This window comes from Pezoporus flaviventris, unplaced genomic scaffold, assembly GCF_033815535.1.
Source record: "Pezoporus flaviventris isolate CSIRO_AGI_PZ_B2104156 unplaced genomic scaffold, CSIRO_AGI_Pfla_v1 ptg000031l, whole genome shotgun sequence".
Taxonomy (NCBI): domain Eukaryota; kingdom Metazoa; phylum Chordata; class Aves; order Psittaciformes; family Psittacidae; genus Pezoporus; species Pezoporus flaviventris.
Window position 1 is genome coordinate 46012693 of NW_026892579.1, and position 22799 is coordinate 46035491.

General features: G+C 38.3%; 1 protein-coding gene across 11 annotated transcripts in view; it reads right to left on the reverse strand.

Moving 5' to 3' along the window:
* Positions 1 to 22799, reverse strand: part of PUM2 (pumilio RNA binding family member 2) — a 76838-nt gene that overhangs the window by 41259 nt on the left and 12780 nt on the right. For 8 of the 11 annotated variants that reach the window (XM_061460894.1, XM_061460896.1, XM_061460897.1 and 5 more), the window contains one exon: positions 6595 to 6666. In XM_061460894.1, the coding sequence (XP_061316878.1) occupies positions 6595 to 6645 (51 nt within the window). In that variant the 5' untranslated portion in view covers positions 6646 to 6666. Of the gene's footprint in view, positions 1 to 5250; positions 5616 to 6594; positions 6667 to 22799 lie in introns of those variants that run through there. The other 3 variants (XM_061460895.1, XM_061460893.1, XM_061460898.1) reach the window with 2 other exon arrangements.

The window sequence follows — 22799 nt, forward strand, 5'->3', positions numbered from 1 at the left end:
ACCAGATCCTTGGCTGCATCAAAAGGAGCGTGACCAGCAGCTCGAAGAGGGTGATCCTGCCCCTCTTCACTGCTCTTGTGAGACCTCACTTGGAGTACTGTGTACAGTTCTGGTGTCCTCAAAGTAAAATGGACATGGAACTGTTGGAACAAGTCCAGAGGAGGGCCACAAGGATGATCAGGGGACTGGAGCACCTCCCACACGAAGACAGGCTGAGAAAGTTGGGGCTGTTGAGCCTGGAGAAGGCTGCGTGGAGACCTCATAGCAGTCTTCCAGTATCTGAAGGGGGCCTATAAGGATGCTGGGGAGGGGACTCTGCATTAGGGACTGTAGTGACAGAACAAGGGGTAATGGGTTAAAACTTAAATAGGGGAAGTTTAGATTGGATATAAGGAGGAAGTTCTTTACTGTGAGGGTGGTGAGGCACTGGAGTGGGTTGCCCAGGGAAGTTGTGAATGCTTCATCCCTGGCTGTGTTCAAGGCCAGGTTGGAAAAAGCCTTGGGTGATATGGTTTAGTGTGAGGTGTCCCTGCCCATGGCAGGGGGGTTGGAACTAGATTATCTTAAGGTCCCTTCCAACCCTAAGTATTCTATGATTCTATGATATGCAAGTAATTAATATGAGATAACAAAGTCAGCTGTACATAAGGAAGCACATGCTGTCAAGGAATAAACAAGAGTTCTGTTACTGAAGCTGATATTGTATAAAGAAATTGCTTAAATGACCCTAAGAAGACTGAGATTCTGAAGTCATGACCAAGAGATGAAAAATACAGAAGCCGCTGGAAAAAAAATGATCAAATTAATCCCTGTGTTAAACCATGTCAATCCTCTCAAACTTTAACCAACACTGCCTTCTTCCCACACACATTCAAAAGCTTGGCCTTTAACTACTGCTATCATAATCAGAAACAGCAGCAATTCTTTGTAAAGTTCTGTTCCCTTAGAAATGCACCATGTTCCAAATTTTAGGACATGGTGTCAAGTCACCTTTAGACCACAGGGATCTGCTGGTTACAGATTTGTGACATTCAAATCTGAATTTCCACATACCAACGATTCCATTTAGCTGTACAATTTATAAAGCAGAAAGTTTAAAGCTAGACTAGTACCACCTGTACCACTAGACAGTACTGTAATGTCCTTGAGAAGACATGTTACTTGACAGAAGCACTGCACAAGCAAAAAAAGACCTCAAATGCCAACGTTCTTTTTACTTCTGTTTTAGAGCTTTTACTTTATTCCTCTAGCTTTTCCAACTGGTAACCGTGAAACTGCCAAACGGCATATTGCATTTTCTCTTCAATATGTAACTAAAGGCCTGTATTCTCATACTAGATATTACATAATTCACAAGGTCTGAAACTGAAACTACAGTGAAAGCAACATGCAAAAGGAAAAAAAAAATATATGGACAGTGGCACTGTAATCCATCAGGTTTTGCAAAATTTAATGTTCAATTCAAAATCTTTTAAATTTAGAAAAAAAACATAACCTGATAATTCTTTGTTTGCAATACAAAACTATGTAGTGGAGCTTTGATTCTCTTGCTACTTGAATGACTAAAAAAAAACCTCTTCTGAACCTCACAGATGCTTAGTATAAGCCTTGATGAAACTCGTAACAAGAGTACTTTTTTTAGGTGTTTTAGTGTAGCACTGAAAGAGCTCATGAAAACAGCTTCAAGAAGAGAGTAAAACTGCCAGGCCCCAATATTAAAACACTGAAACAGGGGTGGCAAAAACTTCTCTGGAATAACTTAAGGATTGACAATTGTTTCTCTGTGCTGCCAAGAGCTCTTACCAGAAGTATTTTGGCTGCCTAACCTACAGACATCCATGGGGTCCTTACATTCATTAGAACAGGACTCAGGGTGGATGTGGGGATTGAAGGCAGTGAGATTTGCATGAAAAAGAGTTCAGGAATGAGCTCTGAGGCCTTGGTGATTTGACAAGCCCTGGGGCAATGAGTTGCAGCCTTGAAGGCCAGACAATGCGGGGGCTGTGAGAGGGTCTGCAACATTATGATTGGACTATTTACCTGGAGAGTTTCACAGTGGCCAACAAGACTGAACGTTGTATGTATATGCAGGTTGGGAAAGTACCGAACAAGGGGATAAAAAGGGCTCGGTGATAATAAACGAGGATTTGAGTCTCTGCATCAACTTGAGTCCCTGTGAAATGCCACAGGTGGAGGGTGATACAGCCAACGCTCAACAAAACTATAGAAGAGTATTAGACTTGCAAGAGCACTACACTGCTAGAACCTGCCACAGCTGAGATACCCACTTTGTCAATGCATGGCAGAATCATTACTAGGTGTCAACCAAGCTCACTTCGGGAGCACAAGGATATTAAGTTTACCCTGAATTTAAAGGATGAAGTTAGCTGTCAGAGGACACAGAAAATAGATTCATGGAATCTTACAACCACTGTTCAACTAAAAGCAAAAGATTATAAATTTCAGATCAGTCTATGCACTCTACTCATCCTTTTTAGCTTTATCCTGTAACAAGTTTACAGTACTATTTATTTTTCATTTTATAGGATAGTGGTAGAACAGAATGCAAGCATTTAGTATCTATGAAACCTTGGTTTTGAGAAAGAGAATCACATTTTATTCTAAATTCAGTCTTAACACAAGCTCAAATGTGTGTCCAGCTAAGACGTGTAAGAAATACAGAAGCGAAGGTGTCACAACCTAACACAACCATGCCAGAATAAAACAGATGTATTAATATCCTGGGAGTCATAACATGAGCATTACCTTAAAGTGTGCTTAGCCTGAAATTAATAAATTCCACTATCGGGTGTCCAGGCAACACAATGTTAGAAATAATACACAAATATGCATGCTTTCAAATTTCAGATATATTCAACTGCTTGCAGTCTTCATGTACACTGGTACACAAAGAATATACAGTATCTTTAAGACAAAACATACTGCATCATCTATACTTCACAAGACTAAACTGTATCCTATTGAAGATGAAACAGATTTACAGAAAGGCTTGTGTTAAAGATGCTACGTAAGAGAAGTCCTTCATGTATTTAAATGAATGGATTTTTCCTAAAGTTTATAATTTGGCACCTCCAAAGGCCAGTGGTTTACATTTACTTTGGTGTTTTTTGGACAGATGATGGATATGACATATATGATGCTTTTTTTAAAGGGATGTTTAAACTATTGGACTGCCATGTAAATCAGCAGTCCTATCAGCTATCAACTTCTTAATGATGGAACTCAAAAAAAAGAGTACTTTTCAGAAAACCAAAACAAGTGTGTTCCTCTTTAACAGACCAGAAAAAAAAAAGCCCACTTGATTAGTTTTACTGTAAAAGACTTCATCAAGAAATCATCGCAAATTAACCCAAGTAGCTAAAATCTTCATGCTTTGATAATATGCATTATGCTCAACATTTCCTGCATTTAACCCAAAACAAAAAGAAACCTCACAAAGACACATCCGATTCTAATTCAAAATAATGGAAAAGATTGCCTTATTTCTTACAAAGATCTTCTAACAGTACACTAAAAGTGTCTTTTTTAGTATCAACACTGATCCCTGTCAGGTCTCTGGCAGATGAAATAAAGCCCTTTTCTACACAGAGATAATAACCAATCATGCTAAAGCTGCCTCTTAACCAGCTCGCTGATAAGTAACTGCACAGTCTCAATTACTGGGTCTTGAATTATTTTTTTAATTTTTAGGATCAGAAGTTAATCCTACAGAGCCTTCTATGATTTCTCTGAATGAAGTTTTGACACCAGAAATGTATACACTATCCCTAAAATGAAATCATTGTGTGCTTTGACCCTCTTAAGTTACTATACGAATAGACATTATCAAAAAATATTTTTATTTATATCCTGTTTGGCAGAAAGTTTTATATAAGCCTGAGAAGAGAAACAGCACCATGTGTTGTTATTTCTTCAGAGTATTATCATGAACTTAAGGGTCACGCTAGCTTTTGGGAGCTGAAGCCAGACGCATTATCTGTGTATAATTTTTAGCTCTTAGAGCTAAATCTAAGAGCTAAAAATTCAGAGGACATTTAGTGAAGGATGCCTGCAATCCGCAGATCTCTTGCTAATAAAACTCTACTGCTTCTTTACAGAATAAATTAACAAAGAATTGCAAGACATAAACAGATCAAGGAAACAGTACAACTGACTCACATTATGCTGTCCTGATAGTGTTTGAGACCACGCTCCATCTGAATGCAGTTCAGATGGACTGCTTAACAGAAGGATCTCCAGTATGCATTATTTCCAAAATGTGTTAAAATATAATGAAAACAGATTTTGTACTATATTACTTTACATTAGCACATGGAAGCAATACTTGCTCAGGATTCACAGACAGTCTTGATTTTAGTAATGATGTGAAAATCAAGACTTAACAGCCTCCTAATGCCAAGTACTGATTCCCAGATGGGGAAGAAAAAAAAAAAAAAAAAGACAAAGAAGGATTAGAATTATGAACAAGAAATCATTTTCAGTTTGGAATAAAATCTATCCAGATAGAGAAAATGAGGAAGAGAACAACCTCCCAATAGCTAGAAGCAGATCACTTGGCATGACCTCCCTTTCACACCTGTCAAAGTAGACAGAGGGCAGCACCTAAGAACATACACATACTACAGTCCTAGCTTACAAGGGTATTTATGAGACACTTCTCATAATATTTTGAAGGTTATAATAAAAAAGAAGGTTATTGCAGAGCTACTTTACTGTTGTGCAATATAGTAAGAAAATTACTGACTTACTCAGCCTAGCTGTGTGAAACTCTATTACCCCAAGATACCTATAAGAAAGTGTTGAAATCAAAGTCATAATAACCTGAGGTAATAATCAAAGTCATAATAACTGAGTAAGTGCAGGGTCACGATATATCAATTTCTGATGCTACAGCACTGTAGCAGAACTCTGGATTCTTGCATGTAGGGGGGTTTGGATTTTGAATTTCTACTGCTTTTTTGTTGTTTTTTGTTGTTTTTTAAGCATCTTCACAGATCCACAGAATACCATGAAAACAAATAAAATCATAACCATGCAGAAATATGTCCCTCAACCTGAGATCTGTATGAGCAGTCACATATACCTCAATTTAATAACCAGGCATTTGTGCCAACCTTCACTTTCTCTGCCTTCAATCTTTCAGAGTACTTTACAGGTGACAAAAGAACAACCACCAGTAAGAATTTTACCCATCCGCTCTATCACAACTGTTGGTATTATCCCACATACCTTACTAACACCTTTACTTCTCAAAGGTTTTTAGAGGTGGGGGGGATGGGGTGGACAGGAAGAAGCAAGCACATCCCATGTAGCTACTTGGCTTTCAGAATAACATGCCTTCATCTATTAGTGCTTCTTCAAATGCAGATAGTTAAAGACAGACATGGAACTCTGGATGAAGTAAAAATTGCTGAAAAGCCAACTGACTAGTTAAATGCTTCACTGCAGTAAAAAAATCAATAGCCATGCACCAGCCCAGAAACATTCAGTCACTAGAACACGGCATTTAATTTTTAACAGTAAGTTATGGTTTCCATAAAGATCATGGTCCTATCATTTTAAGAAAGTTAAGCTGAAATATTGTCACTGGTTCAACTGTCAACTGAATTAGGCAAATACCAGGCAGGACAAAATGATCATCATTTGAAATCTTAGTTCACAGAATCGTAAAATAGTTAGGGTTGGAAAGGACCTTAAGAACATCTAGTTCCAACCCCCCTGCCATGGGTAGGCACACCTTCCACTAAACCATGTCACCCAAGGCTCTGTTCAACCTGGCCTTGAACACCACCAGGGATGGAGCATTCACAACTTCCCTGGGCAACCCATTCCAGTGGCCCACCACCCTTACAGCAAAGAACTTCTTCCTTATATCCAATCTAAAATGTTCAATGTGAATTTATTTTATTAGCATGTCCTGTCAGGGCAAGTAACCCTAATGCACATTGATTACTTTCTCAACAGTTCCCGGAACTACATTTGAAGGAGCCAAGTCATCCTCCCTGATCCCTCCAAGTAGACTGGCTGTATAAAAAATCCCAAAACCAAGAAACCAAACGAGTAAGTCCTTCTTCCCTATAGCTAAATTATATAATAGCAGTCTTCACCGTGGTTAAATATTTTCTTTTAAGGAGTAATTAGCAGCAAAATTACCAGTAAATAACCACACATTTCTGCTAGGGTATGCCAGCTGCACTTTTTCTGGAGTCAGACTTTTCTCAAATCCCAGTCTCTAGCTTCTCAGAGGTAGTAAGCAGCTGTTTCACTAGCCTAGATACGGTGACAATGAGAACGTCCCATTTCAGAGAACTGCACAAACTTTCAAATAAATTACTGTCACTTCCCCAAGAGTATCAGTCATAAAATCAGACTGACACAGTACCGCAGCAGATCCAGTGAACAACCATACCAAAGCTCTTCAAAGTAATTAGTTTATCTTCACAGAAATCTTCACCTGCCTGAAAAACCAATTTGGTCTTAAGAGAAGACCTTTGATTCACATCATATTATTTAAGACTTCTTAATTTTTATCAACTTTTGCAACCAACTGCATTTTCAGCTGTCAATAATTACCTCTCCCATTCCCCGAGATTCTAGGGCAAGAGCTTGAAACTCATGATTCATCTCATCCACAGATCGAACCTGCTGGGGAAAAAATGAAAGAGCGATTCATTAGTCAAATACATTTTCAAAAGTTGTGTTTCTAATGCTCCCCAAGATTTCTGACAACTGAAACAACACACAAAATTTGCTACTTAACCTCAGAAGAACAAGAGTTACATTTCCTAACAGATACAGTTAGTGACCAATTTAATGACCCATGCTAATATAACATGCAAGAAATCCTAAAAGACTTCAGAATTTTCATCTTTTTAATCTTCATTTGGCTAAATAAATATCACTCACTATGGAACCAATATAACACTTGCAACAAATGTTAAAAAAAAAAAGAGAGAGAAAAAAACTAAATTAAAGACCTGGACATACAATATCCTCTGGAAAGGAGATGAGCCATCACACATGATGTTACTGAGTACATTCAGCAAACAAAGAAACGCTCACAAGATGGGTCACAAAAGTGATGTGTTGCTTTCAAAATCTACTAACTGATTGCATTATCACAGCCTCTCACGCTTTCTTCCAGGAAATAGCACTCCTTTGTGTTTTGTCTTTGTTGTAAATATGAAAGGTATATTACTGAAGCAAGAGCTGCTGTTGCAACAAACCACCTCCTTCTCCATGGCATGCAGACACAATGCCCTGGGTGCATTCTTCCCTGAGAAAATGGTTTCCACAAGGAACTTTCAAAGCCATGACAAGCTTAGTAAAACAAATATAAAAAGGCAATTCAGAGTTGTTTCTGCCCTTCTTTCTCAACCACGAGATGCAGCAGGGTGAAATGGTGAAGTTATGACAGTTCAAAGAAAATAGAAGTTTCCCTCCCGATACCAGTCTCTCCGGAGGAGTTAATGTCCCCTAGTAAACCCCCCTGCTTAACAAATAAATCAAAATTAAGCTACTCCATGCAGCTAACACATTAAGACCACTTTTCAAACAATACTCAAATACTAGGCAAAGAAACAATCTTGCATCTTTAATATTTTGGCACAAAAAACTTGTTGGTAAAGTGTTAATTATCTGTCAATAGATGCTCTATTCTCAAAATTCTACTCTCAAAATACTGTTATTGCCCCATAATCATTATAAGCCATTAACTTCAGAGGCTGTCTCTGTACTTTTGAGAAAGAAATTTCACACCTCAAAGAAACATTCCTTCAGAAAGAACAAATATTTTAGTTAAGATGGATAATAAAAACAATTCCCAACAACTTCAGTGCAAATTTAGTTCTGATGAATTATGGGGGTTGGGAGAGAATCAACACCTTTGACCTTTTTTCAGTGATGCTGACATTTAAGACAATTAGGTTGATTTTAATCTTCTAAAAACTGAAAGCAAATTTATTTTATGTATCCTTAAAACAGTTAAAGATTTTTCAAACAAATAAAAAAAAAAAGCTTATAATTTATGTGAAAGAAGCTAGGGTCTGGTTTTCTTATTAGCTTCACAGGATAATAAAATCTTTGTGCATGCACATAGAAAAATTAACTCTAGAAGAGAAATTATTTGGAAAGAAAAAATGAGAAATTAAGATTTTGAAGACTTCTGAATTTGAATATTACAGTTTCTGGGAATATAGTTTTGTCTATAGGTGGCTGAGTTGATAATTTTACCATAAGCCACTGCCTCTGCTGAAGTCATGCACTTTGGTTTCAATTACACTCAAATAGTAAATTAGAATCATCGAATAGGTACTTTTGTCTCAGAAGGTGACTTTGGTCACACAGGAACTCTAAACACAATTTGTAGCTATACCTTGCCAAACTGTATTTACCATAAACATTACCAAAGTCAAAGTTAAATAAAAAACCAACTGAGGCTGAAAGATTTATATGTTTTTCAGCTGTGGGTGATTTTTTGGGGGGAGGGGGAAAGACCTGTTTGTCTGGACTTTGTGTCTGGTTTTTGTTTAGTGTTTGGTTTCTTGGGGTTGATTTTTTTTGGTTTCTTTTTGTTTCTTTCTTTGGTTGGTTGGGTTTTTGTTGAGGTTTTTTGTTGGTTTATGTACTGCAAGGACTAATACCAAATGCTTATTTTTCACAATTCAATAAAGTTCAAAAACATGGCCACACACACTTCTAAGTCTCTAAGACAATACAATCCAAGAATGAGGGTAACAACACAGCTACTGCATTTTTTTTCCCCTAAGCAGTTCAATCAACTCTTAAGGAACTGAAGTTTCCTGAAACTGTAAATAAACTTTAGTACACCAAACACTTGATTTTGCTCACTGGCCCCTTTCTTGCAAAGAGAGCCTCAATTCCCATTTCCATAAAAAACAACAGCCCACAAAATTCTGTCCCATGTCATGAATATGTGTTTCACAGATAAGGTTACAGACTGGAGAAAGGCAGCACTAGTATCCTCAGCTCTGCTCTCTTCAGTGCTAGCCCTATCACAACAATAGAAGAAAACATCCAAAGTGACAATCAAGCTAGATCTACTACATAGAAAGACATATTCTTTCCCTGAAAGGGAAACTTGGTTAGGATCATCTCTATTACCAGTAAGTTTTACTTTCTCTATTTCAATGCCAACATTCACCTAACTCATATGCTCCAGAAATAAACATTTTCAATATAGGCTTTTTTTACCTCACATTCAGAACACCAACAAAAATCTCTATTTTTATTCATTCTCTGTTATGTGAAATAATTCATAAGTCAGAGAGTGAAACACACTGCTCAACATTTACATTTTTCCCCTGGTTTTGGCTGATTACATCTTTTTTCTCGTTTTCTCTCCCGCACAATCACTGACAAATTTCTCTTTCTCCATTTATCACCTACGTGCTTTGGGGATTTAGTTACTAGATCTAATCTTAAATTTCCAGTTGAACACTAATAAGCCTTTCCAAATAAGAGAAACTGGCAATGTTTTCAAACTTCCGATACACATCAGATCATTCCAGAGGGCCCCCAAATTACACACGAATGGATACTACACACAGTCTTCAGGTGTAACAGCTCTTCACACACTGCTGTTACAACAGCTTAAGAGTATCCATGAACTTGACAATCATCATGTAAAAGGTTTTATTCAGAAAGGGTTTTTATTCTTTTTCTCTGCACCACATCAACTGAACTGGGTAAAAAAAAACAGCAGCAAGACCACTAGATTTGATACAGGCAAAGCAACAAGGAGAAACTGGTCTGGGGCAAGGTGGAACAGAAGTACCTGCTTAGTGGCAACTACATGATAAACCAGTAACACGAAACCATATCCTCACATAACTCAGGACAGAATTCCGGAGGCAAACTGTTGACTGGAGAGTCATCTACAACTACCACAAGAAACACTGCTTAAAATAATACCCATTTCTGGCATCCAGGCACCGCGTTCTAGGGACAAATACTCTCTCCAATAACGCTGCACCCTGCTGGAAGTCAGCTTCTAACCATTTTCTTGCAAAAGCAAAGATCTGCCATTTCTCTGAAATAAGAGCTGGAGAAAAATAAGATCAAAACAAAAATATAAAGAAAAATATAATACTTAATTTTATAGATCAGAAGTGATTGAAACAGCTGAGCAGAAAGTCAGACAAACTTTTTCTGCATTAAGAAATTCCAAATCTCATCCCTCCCCTCCCAGGTGAATACCTCAACACCGTGGCAAAGAAAGGGAGGACACACTTTACAGCTGAAGCCGCAGTACTGAGCCAGAAATTCAACACAAACCACTTGGAACTGAATGACTTTAATGCAAAATACCTTTCTAGTAGTTTTCTTAAGGGGTGGCTCTTCAGCAGCATTTATCTTATGTATATTATATAAGACTATACATTATTACTGTATACAGAAGACTTTTTATTAGCAAGTGAACTAAATAACACAAAAGTGCCTACATTTTAAAACACAACACACCAATGCTGCCAGCCCTCCATTAAGTTAAACACTACCTTGTGAAGTCATGTCAAACATTTCACTAGATACTAAAAAAAAAAAAAACCTAAAAACCCCAAACAAACCCCCCAAAACATTTCAGATGGGCAGCCACCTTGAAACTACTAAATAATATTTTAATACAAATTAAAACATTAGACACAAATCTAGTATAGATTTCTAACAAAGGACAGGAACAGAAAACTAGACAAGCCTGAACTGCAAAACCCCAAAACTCTACTATGAAATACTGAAGTTCAGGGCTTTATACACAGATTTCTCCTCTAGAATATTTTGCCAAATTACCTACAATGTCATTATTTTGGTTTAGAATCCAGCCAATAGTGCATCCAGATAACAAAAGCTGTTGAGCAGCTGAATAGAAAACTACTGGAATCACAACTGAAATGCTTTGTACACGAGTCAGTTACAAAACACCAAATATTTGGTGCAGTGTTTTAGGAAAACAAGGCATTTGTTCTATTAAAGCCACCTTTGGCTAGATGTGTCACCTACTACCAAACAGGTTAATCAGTGCTGCTGTTCCCAAGTAATTCAGGTATGCTGCGTTTTGCAAAGGAGGTAACATGACTGGAAAAAGGGAACTATAATCCCCATTTTCAAGAAGGGGAAAATGGATGACCCAGGGAAATTACAGACCAGTCAGTCTCACCTCTGTGCCTGCTAAATCTTGGAGCAGATTCTCCTGGAAGGCATGCTAAGGCACATGAAAATCAACAAGGTGCTTGGTGACAGCCAGCATGGCTTCACTAAGGGGAAATCCTGCCTGACCAATTTGGTGGCCTTCTATGAGGCACTGGAATGGGTTGCCCAGGGAGGCTGTGAATGCTCCATCCCTGGCGGTGCTCAAGGCCAGGTTGGACGAAGCCTTGGGTGATATAGTTTAGTGTGAGGTGTCCCTGCCCATGGCAGGGGGTTTGGAACTAGATGATCTTAAGGTCCTTTCCAACCCTAACTATTTTATGATTCTATGATTTTCTGAGGACCATATGGAATAGTAACTCAGCTGCAGACTTAACCACATACTCCAGAATGCCCTAGCTCCTTAAGCAGTCCAAAGAAACAAGATGTTAGGCATTTCTGACAAAACACTCAGGTAACCAGTTTTAAGTTCTAACACATATATCCATGGTTATAATCCCAAAAGCATAACATTTGTCCCCAGTAAGCATTCAATAATTTTCACCAAATTAGCGTTCTAAACCCAAGTCAAATTTTCTGCAGTTGGGTAATTCTTCATCCCTCTATTTTTTAGGCTTCTTAACTCATTCTCAGGTTGAGCTATACTTTTGGACTCTATGACCCTTAATACATTCAAACACTCTAACAAAAGAAATTTAGTTTGTCAGTTTAGTTGACCTGGCTAAGCCATCACTCTGGTTTTCACATACTTGTCTTTTTTTTTCCTGGAGTTGTATTTTGTATTGTGGCTTGAGATGCAATCCTAACAGCGGTAAGGACACCAAGAATGAAAAAAAATCAAATAAGCAGATTTCAAGGTAGGGATTCTGCAACATGTAGCCGGGGGGGGGGGGGGGGGGGGGGGATTAAATATACTCAGCAAAAACACTGTCCAGTCTGCTGAAAAACTTAAGTCACAAAGCAGCAAGGTGATCCTAAGAGCTGACACTTGTATGTACAACACTGACCAAATGTATTGCTTCATTTTTTTTCCAGTAATCTGGAAGCATGCACACAGGAGAAAAGAATTTCCTAGGTTTTTATCAACAGCATATATATAAAAATATATATACATATATATATATAAATTATGCTGGATAGCATCTGACAAGTCACTGGTAAGCCTGGAAATTACGGATCTACTTGCATATACTTGTCTGCCAGCAGACCATACAGAACAAGCCTAACAGGACACTACCTCTTGTGAAGAAAAGCAGAAGAAAATGACCTTGCCACCTGCTTCAGAGCTATGTGATGGTTCATGGGCCTAACAAGATGCAGAACCTTGGGCTCTGCTCCCAGCTATGGACTGAAACATGGCGCAAGAACTAGGTAACTGCACTCGTTCCCCTCCAAACATGAACTCTTGCATCACGTTAAGAAACTTACATCTTCCTTGCACAGGAAGGCACATAAATTGCCTTGCACAGGCACTTTATGCCTGTCTTCCCACCCAACAAGTTCAAGCTTTGCCCTACAAGTGGCAGAACTGTCAGCACAAGTTTTTCTAAGCTACTGTCGTGTCCTCAAACTCAGGATTTTAACCCTGACAATCAAAGGCAGGCAGAATTACCAGCCTTGCATAAATTAATAATAATGTGTCGGTACTGAAATCAGATTTGTAACTATTTATAGCAGTTCCAGTGCCTGCACCCATTTGAAGAGCTAAAGTGATGCATTCCAACATAAGTAGGGCATATAGCTTATGCTACATAATTTATCAGGTTTCCCAAAGTCTTTTAATTGTGAAATTATCCACTCAGAAGAGTTCCTAAGAAATGTACAGAACAGGAAGTCGGGGTGACAGATGTTGCAGAACTTTGTAAAATAAGAGTCTAGAGAAGAGAGAGCTGACAAAAAGTTTCTACATTATTTTACAAAATAGAAGAAAAATTCCATGAAAACTTGGCAATGAGTTTACATAAATGGGATTTTATATATATATACACATAGATATAATCAAAAAACCAAACAAAACCCCCAACAATTGATTAAAATATTTATCTATACATTTGTAGCTTATTATTTTATATGAGCTAAAAGGAAAGACAATTCTTCAAACAAAAGGGGCTGACTGGTCCTTTAGTGCTTGTAAATCAAACTGAAAAACTGTCTTTCATGAGAAAAAGTGCACAGGTTTTATCTTTAATGTGAAATAGTTTAGGTGTAATCCCATCTAGTTGCATAAACGCACCACAAACAAAACAGGAAGACTCTAAATATATGCAGAAGTTTGAAAACAAAGCTGTGAAATGAAACTTAAATTGTAGTACTTATCTAAACATGATTACTTCATTGGTGCCTATTACTTAAAATAGGTACATGACATTTCTTTTATTTTAAAACTCTCATCATCATCATCATGGCCTGATTTTGCAAACGGAAGATTTGGGAAGGGCTTTACCCACGCTTACTACAAGCGCGCTGATGGCTAAAAAGGCCAATGTGAGATAGGCAAATCCGCCTGCAAAAACCACAGCGAAAGCTCTCCTTGGGTGGTATAGCCAGGGTGTGATTCTTTCTGCGCTGTCTTTTCTCCTTGAGATTCGTTCTGTGTGTGTTCTCAAAGGACTCAACGGCGTTATGTATGGTGTGCCTCCAAGTCTCCCGACTGCAAGTCAAGGTGGACCACTGATGGTAGTCAATATGGCCAAGGCTAAGGCATTGTTTCAGGGTGTCCTTATATCTCCTTTGGGGCACTTCCCTTTCGGCAACTGGTGGCAAGCTCACCGTAAAACAAGATTCTTAGGGAGGCGATGATCCTTCATCCTAGAGACGTGCCCTGCCCAGCGCAGCTGCAATTTCAGCAATATGGCTTTAACACTGGTGACCCCTGCCTGTTTGAGGACAGTAACATTTGACACACAGTCAGTCCAATGGATGTTTAGAATTGTAAGGAGGCAGCGCTGATGAAAGCGTTCGAGAAGTCACAGGTGGTGGCAGATAACCCATGATTCAGACCCATATAAAAGAGTAGACAGTACAGTGGCTCTATAGACACTAATCTTTGTACTTTTCTTCAGGTGCTTATTGCACCAGACTCTTCTATGGAATTTTCCGAAGGCTCTACCGTGGCATCCGAGGAAATAATGCTTCCCAGATAGCTGAACTGCTGAACTGACTTAAGCTCTGACTCGCCAGTGGTAATGTGGGCATGATGATAATCTTCTTGTGGTGCAGGTTGGTAGAGAACTACTGTCTTCTTCAAGCTGACTTCCAGCCCAAAAAGCTCAGCCGCCTCTGCAAAGCAAGGTGTTAAACGCTGCAGAGCTGCTTCTGTGTGGGCAACAAGGGCGGCATCATCAGCAAAAATCAGTCCACTGACAAGATGATCTAGGGTCTTAGTGTGGGCCTTCAGTCGCCTTAGATTGAATAGGCTCCCATCAGTACGATATCGAATATAAATGCCGTTTTGTTTGTCGAGGTCTACCATAGCCCTTTGGAGCATCATGCTAAAGAAGATAGTGAATAAAGTTGGTACAGGAACGCAACCTTGTTTCACACCACTGGTTATTAGGAAGGGCTCAGAGAGTGCATCGCCATATCTGACTTGGCCTTGCTGATCCTCGTGTGACAGAATAATCATTTTGAGGAACTTGAGGGGACAACCTAATCGTTCCAAGATTAGCCACAGGCCTTTTCTACTCACAGTGAGGTCAACGAAAGTTACATAGAGCCCCTTATTCTGTTCTCTACGCTTTTCTTGCTGTTGTCTGAGAACAAATACCATGTCTGAGGTACTTCTACTAGCTCTGAAACCACACTGATTTTCAGGTAGAAGTTCTTCTGCGATAGCGGGTACTGATCTGTTCAATAGTATTCTTGCAAGAATTTTTCCAGCAATGGAGAACAGTTATACCTCGGTAGCTTGAGAAGTCTGACTTTACACCTTTTTTTTTTTTTATACAGTGATGATGATTGCATCACAAAAATCTGATGGTAATTTACCTTGCTCCCAACAGCGCACAACTAGCTCGTGAAATTTAGCATGAAGTGCTTGGCCTCCGTGCTTCCAGATTTCGGGTGGGATTCCATCGACCCCAGCTGCCTTGCCAGTTTTCACCTGCTGTATAGCCTTAAGAGTCTCTCCCACGGTAGGGGCTATATCCAATTCGTTTTTCACAGGATGTTGTAAAATGTCCTGGATTCCTTAGCCTTGGACTACACGGTTAGCACTAAAGAGTGTTTGAAAATGTTCAGACCAACGATTCAGGATGGAGATTTTATCTGTAAGAAGCCTTTGGCCATCTGCACTAAGTAAGGGGCTTTGAACCTGAAATGTGGGTCCATATGCTGCTCTCAGAGCCTCAGCTCCCAACCTCCCAAGGGCACATAAGCTCTTTCCCCATGACAAAGGGGTGCCTGTGAAAGAGTTTTAAAATTCTATACTTTCCCTGTTAGGCTTGTCAGATAGCCTCACCTTCTTGTATGACTGCTACATAAGACTAAGCACATGCTATTGGTCACCTAACAGAAATTTAGGCAAATTCATGAGACAAATTTGTAACCATTATTGCTCCATTCTACACTGAAAGGCTTTATCAATGAGAAATAACACTGCAGCTACTTCTGTAAGTATGACATTAATGTGCTGCATTGCTGCTTTGAGACATCAGTCCTCACTACTTCATCATTAACTCTTAGTCAAAATCTCTAGTAAGTTAAAAAACTTCACAAAGAAACTTAAGTTCTCTCAAGGTAGTATGCTGTTAAAAAAAAAGGCTTAAAACTTTGCCTTTTCTGAAAATAAACACTTTGTGTAAACCCCAAATTTATCTGCACACAAGCAGGAACTAGGGACAATTTATCTCAGCACATATTGTAATGATTAATGAAACGCAACTTTCATTCTAATAGAGTCAACAAGCTTTTCTGACATGTGTTAAGAAGAATTGGAACAACTGGAATGTACAAGCCTAGAATCAAGTAAACATTTCCGTAAGTTAACTTTCCACACTGCAATCAACTTTTTTGCTGATGTGTCTTCTATATATAAATACACACACTATATATATAAATATATGTAAATTATCACTTTTCTATTTGCTACCAGAGAATCTGAAACAGAACATCTCCCTGCCAAAAAAGTAAAAAAAGCAAGCTTTAGATTTTTGTTTCAGAAATCATATATTTTTAATACCACCTTAAAAAGAAGGTGATTTTAAAGAACCCCATGGAACATAACCGATTAAACGGTATAATTTATACTAAGAAAAAGATTTTGTGCAGATGTATACACCCCCCCACACTTTCTGCCTCCCCATTAAAAGCAGGGCTGAGGAAATAACAAGCCACATTGACAGAATTTCCAGAAAACTTTTATGTTATTGTAGCAGTGACTTCAGAAGAGGTCCTCCCACCCCCAGCAGTTGTGGATATACAGCAATTCCCTTCTTCAAACCATTTACTTTCATTTTCTTTACTCCTAAATATGGCAGATGTGCTTACCATAACATTCACTTGTAAAGGATATCGTTTTCAAGGACACTAGATGCAAACCCTGAAGTTCCAATTCTCTTGCCCAGAAGTTTCTAGCATTGTGATTTCTCCCTCACAATCCAGTACCCTTTGAATAAGCTCTGCTTTGGTTTTTATTTCTCCTCCAGCAGGCAAGAGGAAACCCAGCAGTTGTGGATATACAGCAATTCCCTTCTTCAGACCATTTGCTTTCATTTTCTTTACTCCTAAATATGGCAGATGTGCTTACCATAACATTCATTTGTAAAGGATATCGTTTTCAAGGACACTAGATGCAAACCCTGAAGTTCCAATTCTCTTGCCCAGAAGTTTCTAGCATCGTGATTTCTCCCTCACAGTCCAGTACCCTTTGAATAAGCTCTGCTTTGGTTTTTATTTCTCCTCCAGCAGGCAAGAGGAAACCAGGGAATATCAACAATGTCTGATCTTTAAGAAGAGGGTGCTAAAGCCAGAGATAAAGGAACTGAACTACCTAGTCTTTGGGCAATTAACTGAATCACAGGTGGTACAAAAAGGAAATTCAGAATCCTTAGACTTCTCTTTCCACTATAACTAGTTGTTCTAAAGAAAGCTGCTGCTAAAACACACAACTTGTCTGTATCACCAGCATAAAATGCTAGTGAAAAAAAAAACAAAACAACAAAAACAACCCCACAAAAGTTTCAAATATATGTCGGTGTGCTTCAAAACCTACCTTGATTCTTTGAGCCTTTAAACTGCATAACCTCAAGGTCAGCCAGAGAACAGTAAAGCACGTTTCTCTTAATGTATGTTAAAAAGAATTACTAAAGGGAAGCATATGTGTTTTCCACTTACCCGCCTAGAGCGGAGGAATAGGAATAGACACTTAAGAGAAACTGCCGTTATCAATTTTTTCAGCTGTTTTCTAAGGATGTCCTCTTTGCACAATAAATGTATTTAAACTAACCACAGATTTCTACAATTGCCTAAAAGCTGAAACAACCCCTGCCAACTGTAAAAGTACAGCTAGAGAGACCATTTCTAATTCAATAAATCTCACTCCTAATTCAGTAAGAGCAGCAGCTCAGCCTTAGACATTAATATCTCATTAAATGTTCGTCAGCATAGTCCTTCAAAAGAAGTAAAAAAAAGTCCAAAATAACACTAAAGACTTAGTGATGACAGACTACTGGAAATAAAGTGGCTTTACAATATACAATTCAAACTGAAAAAAAGCACTGTAACAAAAATTAGTTCAAAGATTGACATGAATACATCTGTGTTACAATGGATTTAGAACCAAATTTGTCAACCTTTTCATGTAAGAAACGAAAAATTTAATAGCAGCTATATGTGAAAGCAGCTATCAGCATAAAGCCAGCAGAACTTACAGTAGCCAGAAGCAGGAACTGTGAACACACACACCCCCCCACCATTTGAATTATCATTTAACAAAATACAGGAAGGTCATCTTACAAGCAAAATGACTAATTAGATATCTAAATTCCAGGTTATTCACTCTCATCCAAAATAAGGCACTCCCTCAAACATGCTGCCGCCCTCCTTCTGCTCACATACGTCCCCACAACTCTGCTTTGCTTCCTGTGAATTCCAAACTCCATTGTTTTCACTGAAGAGATAAAGTTTTCACACAACTTCCACTACTTTCAAAGACACACATGGGTCCTCACCACCCTGACTTTAATGCAAAATGCACCAAACGCAGGTAGTTCGGAAACTCCCCTGTGTAATAAAGCAGTGTCAGACATTTTCAGGAGCTCCAATATTAATCACATAAAAGAAAAAAAGAAAGCAAACTATGTTCTAAACCTGCAGTTAAGAACTTACTGATTAAGTAGAATAAAAAACACTGACCCAAATGTTGAGTATTTTTATTTTCTTGATACCCTGAATAATAGCAAAAAGTGACTAAGAAAATATGAAGAAATGTACTGCAAAGGTAAAATTCCTGAATGACTACATGCAGCCATTTTTCCCCCAAGCTTACTGGCTCCCATCACCTTATCCCGGTTGTTCATGCAAAAATCACCTAGAATGCCTAAAACAAGTTCAAGCTTTGGGACAAAATTCCACAATCACACAATAATCATGTCTAGAATGAGGCCTTACAGTGCCACCTAGAACATGGAGCACATGAGAATAAAATGCAAAGAAACTTCAACTGGCTCCATAAGGTTGGTCCCTGGTTCTCATTACACCATGCTCCAAAGTGCATAAATATGTGTTGAGTGCTTCCAAACCCCTTTACTTCCAGAAACAGCTCTACCATTCAGATTTATGCAGCCACCAATAACTCCTTGCAGACATGACTGGACTCTGCAGAGAGCTAGTGCTACGCAAGCATACAGGATAATTTATCTATAGGTAAATCACAGATAATGCATAGGTGACCACATGTTGTTAGTTTTGCTGTAGTATCAAAAGAGTCTTCCTATGCTAATTACTGGATAAGCACTAAAGTATGAACAAATCTGCTTCAAAGAACTCTCAATTTAAGACAAAGACTGATACAATGAGAAACTGAATTGGTAAAGTAGGAATAAAGCAGTTGTTCGCATTATGACACTCAACAATGCGCAAGTGCCAGGCTGCGTGGAGATCTCATAGCAGCCTTCCAGTAACTGAAGGGGGGCTATAGGGATGCTGGGGAAGGACTCTTCATTAGGGACTGTAGTGACAGGACAAGGGGTAATGGGTTCAAACTTAAACAGGGGAAGTTTAGATTGGATATAAGGAGGAAATTGTTTCCTGTTAGGGTGGTGAGGCACTGAAACAGGTTGCCCAGGGAGGTTGTGAATGCTCCATCCCTGGCAGTTCAAGACCAGGCTGGATGAGGCCTTGGGTGATATGGTTTAGTGTGAGGTGTCCCTGCCCATGGCAGGGGGGGTGGAACTAGATGATCTTAAGGTCCTTTCCAACCCTAACTATTCTATGATCCTATTTGGAGACATGACGGTAGGCGAAAATGTAAAGACCAACTCAAGAAGTATGTCAGAAAGCATATTTGTGAATAGGCTTATTAATGACACAACTAATTCTATAATCCAAAGGGGGAGTAGTAGTTCACAGTTTGGCAGCATACGAGACAATATGCAGTGGGTAGAGACTGGCAGGTATCTCGTGAGCTAAAACTATCACAAGCAGTTCAAAATGCCTGGTGAAAAGGTCAGAAAATGCAGATGCATCAAAACAGCAAATATGTTTGGAACGGGAAGGTGATTAAGGAAGAGTCTCTGAAGAAAATTTACATGGAATAAACTTGTTTGCACAAGCCAGGTAACTGCAATTACTCTCCTTGTCCTGACAACAGTTAACTTTGTCTATTCCATTCATGGACTACACACTTGAAACTACTAAAATACAGTACCCACAGAATTCAACACTGTAATTTTCTTCTACAGTTACAGAAATGATCTAAAGCATATCACAGAAAACACCTTGCAGTATGTCACAAAGTATCCCTTTTTAGCTATTTCAAATCAGAGAGGGGAAGACAGACTAGTTAGGTCCTCCCTGCCATGTTTGCTGCCAGAACTGCCACAAATAGGTAACAAGGTGATGTCTCAAGTATGCAGGTTGAGAGACATATTTTTAAATACACAAAAAGCCACAACCTTAAAATTCACCTAAAAACCCTTATGATACTTGCTCCAAATTATACAGCACTAACATGATGGGAAAAACCTGACTGAGAACTTCAGATTGTTTTAACAGGACATACAGCATTTTCCAAAACAGGAATCAAATGCCGCCCCCCACATTGTTCCCTAACCGCAATGGAAAATCCTTCCTAAAATTTCTCTTCCTAGTTCGCGAGGCTTGAAAAGTTTTACTAATCTGCAAGTTTGAGAAGCTGCTTAAATCATACATTTGACATTCATAATGTGGGGTTTTAGTTAAGTGATGCAAAATGCTACTGTAATTAACTGAGGGAAATATCAAAAGAAAAATAACAAAACCATTGCAAACTAAAACACAGAAAGGCAACACTTAGAGCAAAGTTGCTACAGAACCTCTTGACTGCACAAACAGAAATAAATGATCTTCAGAACAGCTTCAGATGGATGTTAACTTCACGGAAGAAGGAGCTGTCAATCTGCTAAAATAGAACTTAAGATTTGACTGTGACAGAGCAGCAATAAAATCAAAGTACTTATGTGCTGCATAGCTGCTGAGCACTTGAAAAAATCTTAGAGTAGCTATTGATAAAAGTTATTTTGAAAGCACTATAAAGTAGTTATATTTCACAATTATACTTTATTCTTAAATTTAAGAAAAAGTTGCAAACAAAGTTAGGAACTCAGAAACTATGGACTGCAAGCTCACTTAGATTTCTAGGGACAGTTTTAAGTACAATCTATGAAAGGAAGCTCTAATGATTCTGAAAATGCGATTCTCACTGTAAGGTCAGGAAACAGATTATGTTGTTCCCAATATGAATGATGAGATTATGTTCATTGTTCCAAGGGATGGGATACATGACTGTGAGGTCTTATATGGGAAAATTATTTCCTAATGCCCACTGCACAAACATATTAGCATATCTCAGTTGAACAACAAACAAAACAACCTTATTGTTTAAAATTAAGGCAAAATGAAATGTTTGCTAGAAATTGACTGTTTTATCCTGGAGGCAACAACATTAAGTATTTGCACATTTTATTAGTTTAATAACATCCACACATTTTCTCATAGCTATATTAATTCTAATGGATACCCATGGAAGTCATGCTGAATACCTGCAAAATAACTGATACACAGAGCTTCTCCTCCATACCACGGAAGTGCCAAAATGCTCTTCAACTCAGCGAGATTCTTTCCTGTGTTCTCTCCCTCTCCCCCCCCAAAACTAATTTGAATATTCTTCAAAATCTATCAGTGATTCCAGCCAAGTTAGTATGGTCCTCTTAAATCCAAATTGCTTATAACCCCTCTTTCTATGTACCACTCAGACACAGTCAGTCAAAAGTATCAGGTATCTTCTGGCACGGAAGGGAATACAGAGTTTTTAAATGTTCTGTATTTACCTGAATCCACCTGTTAAGACTCAGGCTTATGAGAGTTTCTTGCTGAACAACAGTAACTTAAGCAATCCTTATTTTTCAGTATATGAACATTTCTTATTATTTTCGCTTTTCAATTCTTATTATTTTACTTTTCAATTTCTATATTTCTCTTTCTAGACGTTTTAAATTCTTACCTAATCAGTGGGCTAGAGATCCACCATCTTCACAAAAAAACAACAGTTCAGTCCTGCTACATCTAAAATGCCTTTTTATTACTTCGGCAATGTTTCACTTTCTTTGCACTATGACATGCTAAAATTTATGTAAAATCTATAGTCTTAAGATATGCTTGGATAACATACATAGAGTCAAAAGATTTCAGTATCTTCATTTTGAACTGGCTCTCTGTGGTCCTGCTTGAGCAGGGAGGGTTGGACCAGATGACCCTTCCCACATCAATCAATCTGTGATTATTTATCTACTATACTTGCTTCTATTAATTCTCTTTCATATTTTTCTCGAAATGCATAATAAAATTCTTTCATGTATTAATACACACAGACATTCTATCTACCCAGTACTCACAGCATAAAACTGCATCTAAACTACATCCACAGTCTGCACAGATTCAGATTTTACAAAACTCATTTCTTTGGTACTTTTACCTCAAGAGTTGTTTGCTCTTGAAACAAACAAAAAAAAAACCCAAACCAGAAGCTTCTGTCTTAACAAAATCCCCCATAACACTGGCACGCAGAGAACAGTTAAATAAAACCAATAAAACTGAGAAGTCTCCTGATCTGTGCTTGATTTTCATTAGTTAATATTGCTAAGGAAGATTGGGAGAAGTGAAAAATGGCAGAACATAAAGGCAGTACTGATAACTGCAAGTTGAAAGCCACTAGTTTCACACAGATAACAATGCAGAGCAATGCAAGAGTAGTTTCCCCTTTGCTAAATCTTCATAATGTGTAAAACCACTGAAGCATTTTAATAAGAGTAGTTCCCTGCATCCCCCTTTTAATTTGCCAGAAAACACACATGATCTTCATGACATTTAGCTGCTGGAGGAATGAAGAAATATTTTGATGTACATAATAGAATTAAACA